At 48.3% G+C, this 18,089-nt stretch overlaps 6 protein-coding genes across 6 annotated transcripts; 1 reads left to right on the forward strand and 5 right to left on the reverse strand.

Moving 5' to 3' along the window:
- Window positions 1–1,953: 1,953 nt before the first annotated feature.
- Window positions 1,954–5,531, reverse strand: EPUS_09006 (uncharacterized protein; the record flags this gene model as incomplete). The annotated part of the gene is made up of 5 exons (XM_007787940.1): window positions 1,954–2,341; window positions 2,392–2,505; window positions 2,555–2,586; window positions 2,662–2,863; window positions 5,062–5,531. The coding sequence occupies 5 exons, from the start codon at window positions 5,529–5,531 to the stop codon at window positions 1,954–1,956; spliced, it is 1,206 nt and encodes a 401-aa protein (XP_007786130.1).
- A 1,548-nt stretch (window positions 5,532–7,079) lies between these two features.
- EPUS_09007 (uncharacterized protein) lies at window positions 7,080–7,994 on the reverse strand (the record flags this gene model as incomplete). The annotated part of the gene is made up of 1 exon (XM_007787941.1): window positions 7,080–7,994. One exon carries the CDS (start codon window positions 7,992–7,994, stop codon window positions 7,080–7,082), a length of 915 nt encoding a protein of 304 aa, XP_007786131.1.
- A 421-nt stretch (window positions 7,995–8,415) lies between these two features.
- EPUS_09008 (Ubiquitin-conjugating enzyme E2 8) lies at window positions 8,416–9,213 on the reverse strand (the record flags this gene model as incomplete). The annotated part of the gene is made up of 5 exons (XM_007787942.1): window positions 8,416–8,740; window positions 8,795–8,909; window positions 8,992–9,030; window positions 9,078–9,118; window positions 9,170–9,213. 5 exons carry the CDS (start codon window positions 9,211–9,213, stop codon window positions 8,416–8,418), a joined length of 564 nt encoding a protein of 187 aa, XP_007786132.1.
- Window positions 9,214–10,251: 1,038 nt separating this feature from the next.
- Window positions 10,252–11,289, forward strand: EPUS_09009 (3-methyl-2-oxobutanoate hydroxymethyltransferase; the record flags this gene model as incomplete). The annotated part of the gene is made up of 1 exon (XM_007787943.1): window positions 10,252–11,289. One exon carries the CDS (start codon window positions 10,252–10,254, stop codon window positions 11,287–11,289), a length of 1,038 nt encoding a protein of 345 aa, XP_007786133.1.
- A 73-nt stretch (window positions 11,290–11,362) lies between these two features.
- EPUS_09010 (Ubiquitin-like protein ATG12) lies at window positions 11,363–12,137 on the reverse strand (the record flags this gene model as incomplete). The annotated part of the gene is made up of 2 exons (XM_007787944.1): window positions 11,363–11,631; window positions 11,933–12,137. 2 exons carry the CDS (start codon window positions 12,135–12,137, stop codon window positions 11,363–11,365), a joined length of 474 nt encoding a protein of 157 aa, XP_007786134.1.
- Window positions 12,138–16,908: 4,771 nt separating this feature from the next.
- Window positions 16,909–17,277, reverse strand: EPUS_09011 (uncharacterized protein; the record flags this gene model as incomplete). Its single annotated transcript, XM_007787945.1, has 1 exon — window positions 16,909–17,277. The coding sequence occupies one exon, from the start codon at window positions 17,275–17,277 to the stop codon at window positions 16,909–16,911; it is 369 nt and encodes a 122-aa protein (XP_007786135.1).
- Window positions 17,278–18,089: the final 812 nt, after the last annotated feature.

An 18,089-nucleotide genomic window follows, 5' to 3' on the forward strand; every position in this document is an offset into this window, starting at 1 on the left:
ATCTGCTTTGACGGTCTTGTCTTTGTGTATTTCTTCCTCAATGTGTCCCACGCTTCCTTTGCTGATGCGCATCCTTCTATGAGCTCCTGATCTCCGTCTCCAATGCAGATATGGATAATGTATCGTGCCTTCGCATCCAGCTTCTCTGCCTTCTCAACAAGTACTTTAGCATGTACTAATACTGGCCAGATTTCTTCTGCTTGAAAGTGGAAGGTAAGGAGTTTGAACCATTGTTCGTGATTGGCACGTGTGAGGATTGGCACTGGTCGTCTCTTTGCCATAGTGTCGTCCATTTCGATGGTAGAATAAAAGAATAATTAGTATAGAATTGAATCAACTAAGATAAAAGGAATGTATGCTCTAATCGTCACAGACTTTCGAGCGAAGAAGGAATGTATTGGTTGATTGCTATTGCACTCAGTCAATCCCGACAGGGTCAATTAACTCACGAGCTGCAATAAGCTGATTTCCGAGTCTCAGGATAAAAATACCTCTGCTCTTAAATCCATAGACTTGTAATTCCGTAGCCCTAGAGTATTCAACTCACTCACGTTCTACAATTGAGTATGACACGACTGTACCTCGCCACAGGAGTAGCAGCTCGCTCAGTAATCTCAATTGGGCCTTCACTCACCGTTGATGTCTATAGCTGTTCTGCACCGGGCTCATAACCTGTTGAACGGGTATACGGATTAGGAACAGCTATCGACACTATCAACGGTCACAACTTGCATGCAGAGTGAGATCACAGTGCATCTGCACACCAAGTGCAGATCCTGCTAGCGCATGGATCACGTGGTATATCCTGTGCCACCAGCACATGAAATCCTGCACTATACCTGATTAGGAATAACCTGACCGGGCAATATTTGGCTGTACGTGTACAGCCAAATAGTGCAGACTATAGTCTGCTGATCGGCATGCATTCTCAACAATTCAGCCTTTTAAGAAAGGCAAGGATATTAGCGTCATGATATGGGGTGCAATTTATAGAAATAGGCATTCAGATATCGTTCCTTTAGAGCGTGATCCTGATTCAGAGAAATCAGGATACACTGCTAACCCTTATCTCACTATTCTCTGTGAGCAGATCCCTCGAACGTACGAACCTGGTCGGATTTTCATGCAAGATAACGCCTGAATCCATACTGCAAAAAAGGTCATAGCCTGGTTTGAGGAGGAGGGTGTATCTCTGCTTGAATGGCCCCCCTATAGTCCGGATTTGAACCCAATTGAGCACCTCTGGGCGGAACTCAAGCAATGGATCAACGACCATTACCCTGACTTAATCCAAATGGGCAAATCCGAGGCTGACTATCAACGTCTGTTTACAGCCATTCATGAGGGTTGGGACGCCATTGGGCAGGAAGTTATTGATAATCTGATCAAGAGCATGGATACCTGTATAAATGCCGTGATCAGGGCCAAAGGATGGTACACTCGCTTCTGATATCTAGTCGCCTATTTAGGAAACTAGTACCATCCGAAAGAGCAGGTTTCAACGTACTATTTAGTTGATTCTTATAGGATTCCAATAAATACCGGGCGTACAGTAGTAATTTGTATGGGAAGAGCGGAAAATGTTGGTGGGGTGAAAATGCGGGGTTGTCCGGATACTTTTGGTGTAGTACTGTATGTCTCGGTATATCGAAAATATCGAGCCTATTTCCCGCTAGCGAAACGATCAATTCCTCGAACCGGCCCTGGGCGATTTCAGTCGCACCACCCCTCGATATCAAAAGGCTTGTTCAGACTTCTTGATTCGTGCTTCTGTATGGAAAGACACATTGTAGTTATTAAAAGGTATGTCGACGTGGACAGCCTGTGCCACTAGATTTTCGATATAGCCCAGCATGTCGACCCTATACCTGCTCACGGCGCACTTGCGGCCCGCCCCAATCAGACATGCCATAAGGCCACCAAGAGGCGTAATGCCATTCCGCTCACCGATACCTAGCACTGTAGTGTCGATGTGCGTGGCTCCAGATTCGAGAGCGCAGTAGGCGTTCGCGATAGCACACCCTGTGTCATTGTGGAAATGAGTCTCGATGTCACAGCCCACGACTTTGCGCAGTCGATCTTATCGAAGACTTCTCTCGGTGTGGCAGAGCCCACAGTATCGGCGATACCCACACGATTGGCTCCCAATCGATCGACGGAAGAGTAAAGCTTTAGAATCTCAGCAAAATCCGAGCGAAAGGAGTCTTCCCCAGAGAAGCGGATCTCAAGATTATGCGCTTTAACGTATTCGATAACCTTGTTGGCTTTGATGGAAATGTATGCTAAGTCCTTGTTGTGAGAATGCTTCATGAGGTGGGAAGAAGTGCCGATAGCAACATTGCTATGTTGGGTCATTAGATATTACTACATGATCCTGGAGGGATGACTTACATTCCATCGACGCCTGTTGAACGGCTATCCTTGCGTCGTCCATGTGGCACCGGATGTGGGTCAAAATCTAACCCTTCGTTACCGAGAGGTCCATAAAACGTGAACTCGACCTGCCTTGGCCTTCAAATTCAGCTTGGAAATAGCCTCACAATCAGCTCTTGACTGTTCAGAAGCAGCCGGCGACGTCAACTCGATCTGGTTGAGTATGTCAGCTGGGCGCACTTGAGTTCGCAGATAATATATTTCCATTGCGTAGATTGGCAGTCTCACATATTCTACTCCAAAGTCATCCAGTGCTTTGGCGATTTTGATCTTCTGTGCTGTGTCGAAGAAGGCCGTTGCAAACTGTTCGCCCTCGCGCAATGTGCTGTCTATGATTCTGAAGTTGGAAAAGTTGCAAGAAGAGCATAGTGAGGAGGCCTCGGTGACAGCGCCCTCGTCATGATCTTCGTCCTCGCGCACTGTGCCGTCTCTAATTGTTCAAGCTGGAGAGATTGCCAGAAGAGCACGTTGAAGAGACCTTGGTGACAGCTGCCCCGTCGTATCCTAAGTTGGGAGCAATGAGCCAACAACTTGACCACAAGAGGAGCGTTTCCCACCATTGTCATGACAATTTTCGCCATCACCATAAGCGCCCTTGGTACTGCTGCTGGCGCCATTCGCCAGGGTATGGCTTGTATGGTGGGAGGTCGGTTTGCTAGCTGAGCACATGATGTTTGTCGCGGTATTTGACGTAACTCAGTCTATGTAGTTGGGTGCAAAATACTCGTGGGTGTTGGTTGGGAGATATTTATGCACATTGAAGGCGAATTTGGTATGGTCGTGACTCATTCTGACGGAAATTTCTCGGCGGCACCGAGTATTGGCAGCATCTACCCAGATTCTCGACTGAGTAAGCACAGGCCTTTAGACGGGATCAAGGTGGAGTTTTCACTCACTTCTCGTAGTGCCCTGAAGCCCAATTCTGATCCTTGAGGGTCTTCTTCGCATGTCTTTAATTATCCCTGATGCTATCGCCTGAAGAGCTCTCTGCTCGTAGCCATTAGCGATGGCCCTTTTCAGTAGCTACGCTATTAATACATCTTTCCGGCCCATGACGGTGCGGCGAATGGAGGGAAAAGTAAGAATGAATGTGGTGGGAGGGAGCAATTGCAATCTTCTGAGCAAGGCGCAGGCCGCTCTCCTTTATATCTACCATGGCAGCCATTTCAGAGGCCACCTAAACCAAGCCGCTCAAGAGCGCGCGCTCTACTAGATGCTCGAAGGTGAGAGGAAGGATGGGCGTGGAATCCAACTGGGGTGCCCAATACCTCTGCTTCTTTGATAAAAAGGGAACTCCAACCTAATGGCTGGACTTGGGTCTTCAGTGCTCTCCATCAAAGGGGCAGCCTGCGCGGGGCCCCCTGACGGGCCAGTGGTCCCTCAAACCCAGCAGATGATACGGTCTGCAGTGGGCAAGGTCGCTCAAAACCAGTGTATCCATCAAATCAAATAAACCAAACCTTGACCCCCATTTGATTGCTTGTCTAATCCAAGAGGTCAATTTGATTTGATTTGACTCATTTGTCAAATGGAGTCAAATTTTAGTAAGCAATGCTTTGTGAAAAAGACTGCCTTTTCGTGAATTCATCTCACAAAGGGGGTCTGCCAAGACCTTTTTTTCCCATCAAAAATAATCTACAAAATAATCTACTTTCCGCCAAGACCTCTATTTGACTAATTCAAAGTTTGTCAAAAAAGTCTCAAAGTCTTGATTTGATTTGACGACATACTGCTCACAACGCTCAGTCGATACTAGTAGTTATCAATAGTGCCTCGAGTACTGAGCATTCAGTCCCCTAATAACACCAACCTTGTAGGTTCACCCTGGCGTCGTTCAAGATGGTGCTCAGCTCATCAGGACGATTTCAACCATTGCGGTGACGCCGAAGCTGCTTGCTGTACTACTTACCGGGTCGTGTCTTGACAGGGCCAGATGTGAAATACAACGACGATCAAATCGCTAGTACTTACTAGATGTATACAGCCCGAACGCCTTGCAGAAAGATTGCTTTGCGAACCTTCCTTGTTCCGTTCACTCTTCACTCACTTCAGCATTAGCTGAGCACCAACAATTAAATTTCTTGTGCTTGTGCTTTTGATATTATAGTTAGTTGATTTTGATTTCGAAAATCAAAAACCAATGTCTCTCTGAAACCATCCAGAGCTCTCAACACGGTACCTCAGTTCTGTGAACAATGCACAAGCTATTGAATACTCTTAGGCATCTGGCATTCCATTTTTTTCTTCGCTTGCATCGCCAAAATGTCATTTCTCCAAGATGGTAAGAAATGTGGATGGATCTCTAGGTATAGGCAGGATGAGAACACAAGATCCGATGCATACTCTCCAGATGTACACGAACCAAGATTCACTCAAGGCACAAGTATCCAAGTTTGGTACAGAACTATTCAACACCAATTCCGCCCTCGGATCCCGTCTCTGCACGTTTCTACCATTGCTACGAGTACATCAACCTACATCCGCCCATATAGCTAGCTACCACCCAACCCTTCTCAACGAGTCGGCCTCCCATACCCCGGACGACCAGATATATTCATCAAACAAAGCACACAGTCATCTCCTCCAGTACAAGCAGTATTACAATGACACCGTCGATCTTGGCAAGACCCATGCCCTGGCACTTTGACCCCGCCGGTGGGACACTTGGCCGCCACGTAAGGCCGGTGAAAAGCGACTTGCTGTAGCATGGGGCTGGTCCGCCTCTTCTCCTGCTCTACCACGTCTGGTAGAGATTCTTTCATTCGTCGTCTCTCTTGTTCGCTGGCAGAGCGGTAGGCGATCGCATGACGCAGCAAGGGGGAGGCGGCGCGCATATCGGCCTGCATCGCCTCATCAGAATATGTGTAGGCCAGCATATTTGCCAGGGAGATCGAAGCGTCGGGGTCTGAGGAGCCGGTGGCAAATTGAGCTCTTAGTTGATGCGGGTAAACGATAGGACCTTGTAGTCGGGGTCGAGATGACGGAGGGCGTTGCTGTTGCTGTTCTTGTTGTTGCGAAGCTTCAGAAGCCTTAGAGGTCCGCGGTACAGGTCGAGAAGATGAACGAGCTTGCCGGTCCTTGCTTTTCAATTTCCCCATTTTCCTCTAATCTTCTTTCACCCTATCACACAGATTGACCTCAACCAATATAACGACTCTAAACAACACTTCCCTATTCTCGTGCTACAAGCCAAGTGATAAGTAGTAAAGTTTACAAGTAGAAAGTCTAAATGATCTCACTTTCTTATATAGTTGGATTAGTCGGGGAGATCGGTTCATCAAAAATCAAAACAAGATTTGCTGTGGAACGTGTTTTAAGGAGTAGTCAAGATCGAGGCTTGGAAACGCGTCTGTAACATTAGCTTCGATTTTTGAGGTGGTTATGGCGGACTGTTATTGGGTTGACGACACATCAAAATTTTGAACTTCAAAATCAGTTTTGAGTTGTTACGAGAGCTATGCAAGTCCATTCTCACAGTATATATTAATATTCCTCTTGTGAATTATAGTCGTACGATGTTACAGAAGACTAAGAACTTAATTTATTATATATATAGAAGGTATCTTAAGTAGAGAGTGTGCTAAGAAGAGGATGCAGAAGAGGGTACCGCAAGAGAAGAGGGTACCGCAAGAGAAGAGGGTATCTCAAGAGCAAGAGGGTATCCCCTTAGAGAGTAGGGGCCTCAAACAAAATCATGTGACCCCCGTTGCTGGCTTAAAACTGATTTTGAGATTCAAAATTTTGATGTGTCGTCAACCCAATAACAGTCCGCCATAGGTGGTTTCATCCTGTAAATAGTTTGTGCATTTGTAGAGAAGAAGAAGAAGCCTGAAGGAAAGGTTGACGTCAAGTGACGTGTAGCGTAGGTTACCAGGCCGTTCCCGTTCATTACTCCAAGGGCTCAATGCACAAAGCAGTCGCCATCTCAATGGCATACTAGCAGCGTAAGATCTTGCAAATCGGTGATTGTGGTCTTTCACCATTTAGTTTTCGTAAAGAACGCGCTTTCATAAGCATGCTCAGCTATTTCTCCTGCCTCTCTTTCCTTTTCGGTGAGCGTCGCACAAGTCGTTTTTACATATTGGAATTAGATCGTTGTTTGCAGCTAAGTGGTTGAGTTTTCCCATTTCGAACCCAAATAAGGATGATTGTTGCCGCAGATGCTCTTGCTGCTATTGTCTCCCTTCTCTCCATCATGGTCATCCAATCGGGCTTCGGTTGGATACAGTATGAATGTCGTGGCCTCTCGATTCTGCACCTGGGTTTTTGGATGAGACAATGGACACGATTGCTGCTATATTTGGTGCCGCTGCCGCTGCCGTTAGCCATTGGTCTTCGAGCACATCGTATAAGAATATCCCCCAGATGAATGAAAGATGGGTATCTGATAGCTGGTTAGAGACCCAGAACGATTTGCGGTTACTCGTGCGACGGCCGCCGTTGGTACTGCTGCTAGTGCCGTAGTTGGGGACACTCTTAACTTGCACAATTCCTCGGAGTAAGATTGTTGAAATGCTGCTTCCAGCTAGAGCCATTGAGCTTTGAAATGACTGTATCTTTCTTGAGGCCTGGACGCTCTTCATTCGTTCAACTAGCTGGCGAGGTCTCTGCTTAGGGCTGTTTCCCGTGATCGTACAGTCTTGACCTCAACCAGCAGCTGCCTTGGTAACACCCTCCCAAAACCTCTTTAGCCCAAGCACATGCGCCCTCGTAGGCTGACTGCACCCACCACCGAGCATTTCTCTTCTTTCTTCCTCCCACCTCTTCGCAATCTCTGCCTCTCTTCCCCATCTCGCCTGCGCCTTTCTCTTCTGCCTCTGTAGCCCACCAACCCCCGCCTCTGCCTCACCCTTCTCCTCCAGCATCCTCCTTGTAAATCTCCTAACCAACCCCTTGACCCCCAAACCCTCCTTCTCTCCTTCCTCCTTCCGCCTCTGCACCAAGACCGCCCTCCTCTCAACCCACACCCTCAAGCCATCCTTCAGACTCTCCCTGATAACCCTCCTTCTCCTCTCTACCAACCCCGGCGCAACCGCATTTCCTCCCTTCCTCGTACATTCCTCCGGCAGGATATTCAGCTCCACCAAACTCGCCACACTAGGTCTCCTCTGCAGCTTACGACCCAGCGCATTCCTCAATCGTTCGCGCAGGAAACTTTGCCGCCTAGCGAACAAGGCGGGAGAGATAGGTGAATCGTAGCTTGTGCACTCCTTGGGCAGGATACCACGCACCACGAGCTCGATAGAACTGGGTCGCTCGAAAAGGTTGCGATTTAGACGGATGGTGATGAGGGAGCGGGAGATGCTGCGCGCAAGAAGGTGGGTGCGAGTCAAATAGATGGAGCGATTTGGCGGACGTAGTGTATCGAGTGAAGGGCGTTGAGACAGATAGTATTCGAGGCTTTGGGAGGCGCAATACAGGCGCTGAGTGTGGAGAACCGGATCAAGGGCTAGGGCGCGGAGGGTATGCGAGGTTCGAGATAAGGAGAGGAGGTCTGGTATGCTGAGGAAAGTGAGGATATGAAGAGCAATTTCGGGTGGGAGGGACTCGAGTTGTGCCATAGTAATCGGTGGTGAGGGTGGTTGAGATAGACAATTGATGTATCAGATTGGGCTTCATGAAGTCAAAGTGGAAGTTGGTGAAGAGTTGATTGACTCTCAAGATGGTGACCCTGATTGCCTGTTCCAAAACACATCAGCAGATGACGCGGTTGCCGTGGGGGCCATATCCCCACATCCCATCTGCATTACCACCTGTTCCAAGGGACTTCGGTGGTGGCCAAGATCATGATCTATGTGGTTAAAGGTTGATGGGAGATTGTTGACTGATATTCTGTCTGAATCGATAATGCTTGAATCTAGCTAGCTGAAGCCATGAGCATTCCCTTCCCAGCCGTGACTCAATCCAGCCCAATATGCCCTACAACTCCAAAGATATAACCTGGCTATGCTACCCTTGCCGCCTTCTTGAAGATCTCTTATATCATACATCCTCCATCGCACCAGCTGGCTCATCCTCATCTCCGTCGCTATCAAAGTCCTCCACCGAGCTCATTTCCCCATCCGTCTCACCCTCCTCTCCTGTCTCATGGTCCCCATTGTTGGAAGCGTATCTGGTAACGTATTCCTTTACCTTGGCTTCGTAGCTTTTTGGTTCCCTCATGAGAAGAGCGGCCGCCTCGCCGTTTAGAGGATCTGTAGGATTCGGATACCGTAATAATTGTGGGAGGAAGACCTCGAATATGTTGATCATGTCGAACATGGGTGACCAGGTTTGGTTGATGACATCGAGGCAGACAGAACCGGATCTGCGTGCGACAAGTCAGAATAAAAGGTGATGCAAGGTTGGATAGGTGGCGGACGACTCATCAATGTTTGGGTGGAAGATCCTGTTTACGAAGCCAATTGAAGGAGATTTGTAAGGGTATTGGTCCGGGAGTTCGACGTGGACTTTCCATTGACCACCTGCGAACGGAGCTGCGCTTGAATGTCAGCGGACGTCCCATATCCAGCGAGATGCCCTGAAACTTGTTGATGGATTAGCACTACACAAACATACTCTCTGTCGGCCCCTTGAATGACACGTAAAACTCCTGCACTGTTCGAGGTCAGCTAGGAACTTACAAGCCGAAGCTCTGGACTGACTGTTATCGTTGATGAGAGTGACCTCATAATCACTCATCATCCTACGGACCAGGGTGAGTTTTGAGTCTATCATTTCCAATAAATACTCATACATTTTCATCACATCCGTCTCTATTCTCCTCTTTGGGCTGCTCATCTTGCTCCCTCACCAAGTATCCAGATGGGATCTCAACCCCGGTCAAGATGGATTCCTCCGAACGTTGTAGATCCTTGGTTGAGATATTGGCGTTGATCGGCGGTTAAGGTAGGAATCGTCCACCAACAGGAAGTGATCGACTTTCTGTGCCTGATCTTCGAGGACAAAACGTTCTATGTGGCAAGATAGAAGGGTTTATTCAGCCGTGTCACCCAACCACTTAAACAGATATCCGTAAGCAAGTGGCAATAGTGGGGGTTGCGGTAACAAAGGCTCAGTGCGAGGAGCTAAGTGGTCGAGTTTATTTTGCGGTCCTTTCTTACTTAGACGTTGGACACGGCTATGTCGGGGTTTATGAGTAGCAGGGGGAGACAGAAAAGTGTTCAGATGTATGTTGATGAATGAGAAAGTTGAAAGATAGGTCATGAAAGTGGGCAGATCCAGACTTTGTCGATGTCACATTTAAGCTGGTGTGACTTCTGGGATAAGAAAGTTGACGTGGGGTCATGCATGCCAGTTGGTTTGATGGTCACATGCACAAGAACGTCACGCCTCAGGAACACTCCCGAGTCATCGTGGGCAGTTGTTAGCATAACCATCTGGAGGGTAAAGGAGGATTGAAAAGTCATCTTCCCTTTCAGAGAGGAACACTCTCCTCGTAACATTACGGGAAGAATTATTAATCACACACAACCACTACTGTTGGGCGCCGCTAAAACTTCCCAACCCAGCATCTGAGGTACTCCGCCGCCTGTTCCGGGCTCTGATGCCGCGAAGGCAACCCCGGAGACTTCTCTATAATTAGGCATCGGGATTTGGTGGGAAGCCCGGAAGTAGAAGAATGTCAACACCTCGGTCTTGCTCAGCTCATTCAGCCCACGTCTTCAATTCTACGCTGCAGGTACCAGCACGATGAGCACAATAAAATAGACAATGCCGCCACGAATGACGAGGATGGCGGCTCAAATTTTTGGAAGACAGAATTCGTCTTCCCACCTTATCTTTCGTTGTCCTTCCTCTTCTCCAGGCTGAAAAGTTATGGCTGCAATTGCATTGCGCCCACGGGTTGTTTCATTCATCCTCAAGAACAGTGCTTACGCTCCTCGGCTGCTGCCTGCACCTCTTCCTACCCTCTCGTTGAGCCATCACCAAATCCGTCACAGCTCGCACGCTCCCGCGCCCTCCCTATCTCGTCTCCCTCCCGGTACTAAACCAGTAACAATCCAAACCATTCGAGACCTCCATCGCAAGAAGATCCCTATTACAATGCTAACCGCCCACGATTTCCCTTCTGCTTCCCTCGCTTCCGCAGCTGGCATGGACATCATCCTCGTGGGTGACTCCCTTGCCATGGTGTCCCTTGGCATGCCCGATACCTCTGAAGTCACTCTCGATGACATGATCCTCCATGCCCGATCAGTCAGCCGAGCAGCAGGTCCGTCCTTCACAGTCGGCGATCTGCCCATGGGCTGCTATGAAGTCTCACCGGAGCAGGCCTTGCAGAGCGCGATCAGGATGGTCAAGGAAGGGAGGATGCAAAGCGTGAAGCTGGAAGGCGGGGTCGAGTGCGCAGATACAATTAAAAGAATAACCACGGCCGGTATATCAGTCTGTGGACATGTTGGGCTAACACCGCAGCGCCAGCATGCTCTTGGTGGATTTCGTGTTCAAGGCAAAACTGTCTCCGCTGCTGAGAAGGTTCTGGCGGATGCTCGCGCTGTGCAGGATGCTGGTGCCTTTGCTACAGTTCTTGAATGCGTCCCACCTGAAATAGCCAGCATTATCACCTCCAAACTCAGCATACCAACTATTGGCATCGGCGCCGGCAATGGTTGCAGCGGTCAGGTGCTTGTTCAGATGGACATGCTCGGCTGCAGACCCCGGGGTTCGTTCTTGCCGAAATTCGTCAGACAATATGGAGACGTCTGGGAAAGGAGTCTAGCTGCCGTTGAGCAGTACCGTGATGAGGTGAAAACAAGAAGCTACCCAGCAGAACAGCATAACTATGCCGTTGACAGCGCCGTCGTGGAAACCTTCAGAGCCAGCGTTGATAGATCAGGCAATAAAATTCCGTAGACTTTATCCCAGCTCACCCAAAAGCCGGAGTCATCGAGTAAGCCACAATGAGTTGATCATCTGTTCTGAAGCACTACTCCCACGTATCAGTCATCACTCCAACGAAGTTACCGGAAGTTCCCAGAAGTAGTACAGAACTCACCCTAAAGAGATTTCCCAACCCCTCATCAAGCCCAGGCGCAAACACGCTGTTGACATAAAGGAAGACCGAATCAGTAGGCTTGCAGTCGAGCTTCTTGCGGAGGAAGTTGACGACCGTTTCGAACTTCATGGAAGCCGAGATCTTGAAGACCAAAGTGCGGAGAATGGGCGCTGAGCCCACGGGCTTGAAGCGGACGGTCACTGTGGGAGAGATCTGGAGTTAGTGAGGAGGAAGGTATGGGGTGGATGTGTTAGGGGTACTAGATGAAATGAAGCATTGACGGGATGGGACGTCGAGGTACGTAGTACAGGTAGAATGAAAAGGGACAACAAAGGTCTAGCATCTGGACGAAATAAAGAAAGACAAGACGAGGGTGGTTGAGAGTATTTCTGATTTCATGGCAGTCATATCAATGTCTTCCACATCTGAGAGGTAAATTGGCCATTATCACCGTCGCAGGCACCACCACCACCACCGTGCACCGAGGAATATAGTACATACCTTTACCCTTGTCCAATGCCTCGACCTCACTCAACGCCTGACTAGCATCCCTAGGCAGGTTCGTAAGGATGACCGATGCAGACATGGTCATCGGGAGGTCCACGCCGGGGTCCTCATCCGGCACGATTGCCGCTGGTGGGGTGTCTGAGCCTATGCCGGAGCTTGGGGTGGTGGTGCTGCTAGGAGGTAGCGATGGGGAGGCCATGATCAGGTTACTATAGATTAAGAGAGGAGTTAGTGCGTTAGAAAGATCGTGATTACTGTCCTAGATGTCAGGTTATTGACTTTCACTGTTCCATTTTTATTAATACGCTCCGCTTTACATGGACTTGGCTGGGGAGGTATATAGAGGATGTCTACGTACCGTGCATTCTATAAGTTCTGCGAAAAATCTAGTGCTCCAAAAATGCTGCTGGTGCTGCTTGATCATGAATACTGAATCTACAAATACAAAGTGAGCTATCTAATCTATACCATAGATACTGGATTTATTAACGAAGGGGGGTAAGATGTTGTCCGCATCATGTCAACTCTAGCAGTACATCTTCAGAACTCTGGATATCTATATCATTAGAATCAGAATGACTTAGCTACATTTTGATATAAATATCACATATTTCAATATGTTGTATAGCTCACAAAGCTCTTCCCCCATCAACAAGCAAGTGCCAGCAACCCAAAAGTAACGCTCTTGGTAGCTACGCTGGCTGCTGGGTATCATGTTGTATCAGGACTCAGGATGCTTCTCACAAGCCATGCTATTAATCGGATGAGCGTGACATCAATGTGATACCAATCTCCAGTACCCTTTGAGTGAAGAGAAGGATATTTCGCCGGTGTAAAGCGTGACTAGTAGTTGGCCAAGGTAGAAATTCCGTGATAAGAACAGCACCAAGCTAAGAAAAATCGGATGATTTCCATGACGGCGACTTATTTCACCCAGTCTTGATGTTTTGAACTCTCCACTTGGTAGTGGGAGGCCAGGACCTGAATATATTTGATTGATAGGAATTGCAATTACATGGAACTGATCCTCAAAATACACAAACCTGTGCATGGATTCTGATCCATCTGATCCATCTGATCCCAAATCCTAGTTGGCGATTGAGATCCAGTGGCGTGGCAACACAGGTGACATTGAAACGTGTTGAGACGATCGGAAGGCTTCATGCATGGCGTCGAAAGGTGATTGGTAGACAATTCAGAGATGGGCCAATGGCAGGAGTTGATTTGAGCTAGAGGTGCACTGACACCGGAAATGGCATAGTAAACGGGCGGACTCCTCGAAGTGGCCTCGCAGCGAATTTCTTTGAACATCCTGCCTTTGATTTTCTCTTTTCTCCTCATCATGGACAACTTCAGGAAGACCAGACCAATAAACCAACCATCGAAATTATTCTTCGACGAACCTCAAGACTGCTCTCTTCATTGGCAGCGGCATACATCTGCCAAGGTCTGATGCTGTTTTCAACCTGCCAAAAATTCGCTCAAGGATGCAGCTCAAATATGACATGTTGGTGTCGGATGATGTGTGCTGGCATCAGCCGTTCTTGAGCCATTCTTGACGGACATGTTAACATGTAGAAGAACAGACGACCGTCTTTGAGCGCGAGTGCCCCTGCACGTGACCCGCCACCAGTCCCAATCAGGACATCGCGTCCCTCGTCTCGCAGATACGTTTATCCGGGCCTGCCTGCGGTACCGAGAGGGAGGAAGCAGAATTTGAAATAATGTGAAGAAGCATTCACAGCTGATAGTCTAGGACTGCCCCAAAAAGAAGCGACACGGCTCAGACCTGGCTTGACTGCCAGAGTCAGCGGCTTCAGAGCACAATGCACCTTCCTTTCATCAACCGGGTAGACAAAACTCCGAGAACGCCGACTGGAAATGCCACAACTATTCTACCACCTGCAAACGTTAGTAACGTCAATACTATCGGTATGGACCTGGGGGCTTTAACATGGGGAGCAGAGGCTTACTGTTGTCGCTGGGTGCTGGTACCCTCCCACTGCCTCATGGTCGAATCGAGTTGTGACAACAAAGCACCGTGCTTTCTGGAGCTCGAATTCCCAAGGTAGAAAGCTTCCTCGTGCCGATAGTCTCTGGCATAACGTTGGATGGAGTATGAGGAAAGCGATGCCTGCGCTGTTCTCATAGCACCAGGGGTTGCAGTGGAGATCCCACTTTGGACACTTGCAGTCGAGGGCTTGGAATCACTTTGACGGAGAGGTTAGAGGAGCCATCTTGAAAACTGAGAAAGCAATAGGGGATAATTTCTGCTTGGAAAAGATTGGGGAGCTTGGTGAGGGAAACATCAAGCACAAGGTGCATCTTGCCATACCTCATTGTTGCGTTGAGCAAGTTATCTGGGTAGCGGTGAGAGCTCGATCAGAGTTAGTGGGGGGTGCCCTCAGTTCCCTATGCTATTCGGACAGCAGAAACAGCAGTTTCTAACAGATTGTTAGGATTGACCTCTGGTAATTGAGCAGTGTATCGCATTATGTGTAAACCTACAGATGTCGCGCCGTGTCATTGTCCAAGCTGTCTCCAGTTTGGTCCTTAAAATCTCAACGAAGCAAAGATCGTCGTGCATGAGGGGAATTGTCGAGGGTGCTCCGTATCAGCTATGGATGACCATCATGGAGTTTCCGGGGTGTCTCCTAGCCTGGACCTTTTTTTGCCACCTGCCACTGGTGCAGTGCCACTGCAGTACTAAGTAATCGAAGTAGCCCAAGCTTGTCGCCCTCGAGCTTCACTAGAAAGTGCATGCTTCGGTTGGTCGAACATGCTGCAGGACATCATCTAAAGTCCGATTCATATCCTAGTAAGCCGGCTGTTAATTCGTCCTCAACCGTTCAGAGGGTTGTAGCAGTCCGATGGTAATCACGAGGGCTCTCATCACCATGCATGAGTTTGTTACCTGCCTCTGCAGCATGAGGGTTTAACTTGCCATACAATGTACTCTATTATCACTCGTTCGTCTCCCCGCTAATTTCGGACCAAAGATGGGAGTGCAAGATGCCAGATGGCTTATGGACTGGCAACCATGCTGCTGCAGGACGTCAGAAGCTGTCAACCATACAGATGCAAATGTGATTGCTTGATGCAATCTGTTTTAGTAGACAGGCGAAACCCAAAAACGTTTCTGTGTACTAAGTTAGTTACGTAGTATGCTCATGATTTATCTCCCCGGACGTATTTCCAGTCCTTCCGAAGCCAGCCATTTCATCTCAAAACTTACATAGTAGGCCACGATGCGCTAGTGAGGTCATTTGAGAGTGTCGACATGTCAGGGGTCTCGGGGGATTGTTGAGCCACGGTTTCAGGTGGTACAAGGTCCAATGATGGGCACAGCCTTGAAAAACCCAAGGCTATGGGTGTGCAGACAGCGATTTGGCTGCAGGAACAGGCCAATTAATTTGGTTACTTCCAATCTATGTCAAGCTCGCCTTCAAACAATTCCAATCTAATTAGAAAATACTCCGAGTTGAGCAAAGGAACAGCGAGCGCAATACGGAGTACAATGCAACAATAATGTTCTTTGTAATGCGGAGCAAGAAAGTCCCGAAATCTCCAGAATTGCACACTGAACACATGAATCTTGCAAGCAAATGAACCTCTGTGGGTGGCAGCTCAGGTACCAGCACATGTATCCAGCACCACACCCACAGGTGTTTTGTTTGCCAATTTTGAGCCCATCCACATTTAATTGGTAGGTGCCTGATGTATGGGGACGAGATTTACGGATCTCACCTACCGATTGCCTGCCACTGATCAATCGTTCTAACTAGTAGTGGACATTCGTCTTGATGATCCCGGCTTCTGCTAGCCTCTGGATGCTGTTACAGAGTGCCCCCGGCTTTGTCGGGAACAGGTGACCAAGGATTGTAATCAAGACAGGGGTAAGGGTTCCTTGCAGGGAGGGCGGGGCTACCTAGCTGAAAAGTAGATCAATATCCCCTTGACTTGAAAACGAAATCGTCATGTGGAGATCGTCATGTTGGAAAATTCTAGCCTTGTTGGCTACAGTAAAGGCCGCGTAGAAGTGACTTTGTGACCCCGACTTTGAGCAAAAGGCAGGGTCTAAGCAAAGAGCTTAGGTATTCATTCCCAACACCTAAGAGGCATTGTGATGACAGTTTGTCACAATGGCCAAACGATAATCTGCTGTAGTCATACTAAGCGTACAATCAAGGTGGCCAGACATCGGAACCGTAAGTCTCTTGTGATACATGTAACGGTGGTGATTGAAGGAACCCTCAAAGGCGGAGCAACAGCAAATAGTGCGTGCGCCACCTTATCACTAAGTCATGATCACAATACTGTCCGCATGATCAGTTTTTCTGGCAACTCAGCCAGGGACAATGAGGGATTAGTTAAATATACCTCGAACAATCGACGATTTTGCATTTGGCAGATGTGTACGTAGTAAAAAATTGTCTTGGCCTGTACTGTATCTTAATTACTGGCACTAGTGCTAGTGCTTGTAGTACTGTAACCGCAAGGCTGAACAAATTACTTCACTCAATCAAATCAACCATCAAGGACCAGTATCTAAGAGCTTAGTCTACCGATGAAAGAAGATGCGCAAGAGCTAGCCATGAAGGCATACCATGAATTGAAATTGAGTTCGTCTATTCAATGGTAATGTCTTACCAGCGAACAGCAAGATGCCATTCAGTGCAGAGTTCCACACGTCTTTCATGTTGAACCCTTGATGCTCAAGATTTGGCACTTGTGCTACAGGTCCGTATATGCAGAAAGATTGCTTCTGTATCTGCCCCTTTACTGGGCGGCACACATCATAACTGTTATATATGATTTTACATTTACCATGCCATCAGTCTCTTAAAATATGCAAATCTTGGGATAGTGCCATTCTCTGTGTGCTTCAACAAAGGGGTTGCTATCAGGCATTAGCAACGGGATAGCAGTGATCTGGAAGTACTCTTACCTCAAGTTTCACATGGCGGGGATCAAGGTATGGCCCTCTGAGTGGCTGTGGCCTCCACCTGCGGTAACAAATCGTCGATCATGCGTATGAGGTGCTGATCAAAGAGCTGCGCAGATAGTGATGTCTGCATTCCAACGTACAGGATCTCTATTCTGTCCACTGAGTGCAGGTATCTCTCGATAGTGTTCTGACAAGAAGACCTGTCCTTGAGATTCGTATTATCACCGACAGGGCCTGGAACTTTTGGGATACGGAGTGTTTTCGACGTTTTGTTCTCTTGATGGAATTGAGCTCCAATGTTGACCAGTGCTGGGTGAGTGATGGCTGGGATAGACGTTGACACAAGGTTTGTTCCTTCACCAACCACGGGAGGCGAAGACGCTGGAGGCATTTCTGCTGCACTCAACCGTTTCTTGGTGGCCTAATGGGATACTATCGAATATCAGCAATCAGAAACGATATTCACATGGGGACAGCCTCTTCTACCTTCGTTTGTGCAGATACCGAATTGCGAGGGAAGCACGCACCGTAAGCAAAGGCGTATGTTCTCTATTGCGATGGGGTATGGCTAGACAGACAGAACCAAGTCGAATGAGAGAGGGGAGGGAAGGACAAACTTGGAAGATTAACGGTGTGTATGGCTATCTGTATCGCTTCTTCGCAAATACTAATCGCGGCTAGCTAGCCAAGATTACAGGTGTGCCGGATGCTGTCCGATGTGCTTGTAGTGTCTCTAGTCGAGATCTGAATTACGTCCTGGCTAATCTTTCGCTCACAATACCGTATTCGATGAATGGCCAATAGCAGCTCGAAGTGATACTTGAGACCAAGGTCGGCCACAGCCCCTAGGCTACTTTTCGCGGCTCGAAGTGGCTACATCCTTGACTTCGACCGGTCGCCATTGGCTATGATCTCACCTCCTGGAACAGAAGACTCGAAATCAAACCTTGCACAGAAGAAGCCCGCGAGTCCAGGGGCCGGGAAACGAGTAGTGGCTGAACCGCCCATGATTCGACAAACAAAGGCACCCCATTCATTGTTTGTCGGGTGCTGGGCCGGGTTTTCGAGTGTGTTCTGCTGTGTGGCACCTCAAACATCTTCGTTAGAGGCGGAGATCATGGTACTACGTACAAGCTTCTGGAAGCGATCATAATAATCGTAGCATTTCTTTCCCTGCCTAGCGCCTTGAAAGGATTCTTGTGT

This window comes from Endocarpon pusillum, assembly GCF_000464535.1.
Source record: "Endocarpon pusillum Z07020 unplaced genomic scaffold C706679, whole genome shotgun sequence".
NCBI classification, from domain to species: domain Eukaryota; kingdom Fungi; phylum Ascomycota; class Eurotiomycetes; order Verrucariales; family Verrucariaceae; genus Endocarpon; species Endocarpon pusillum.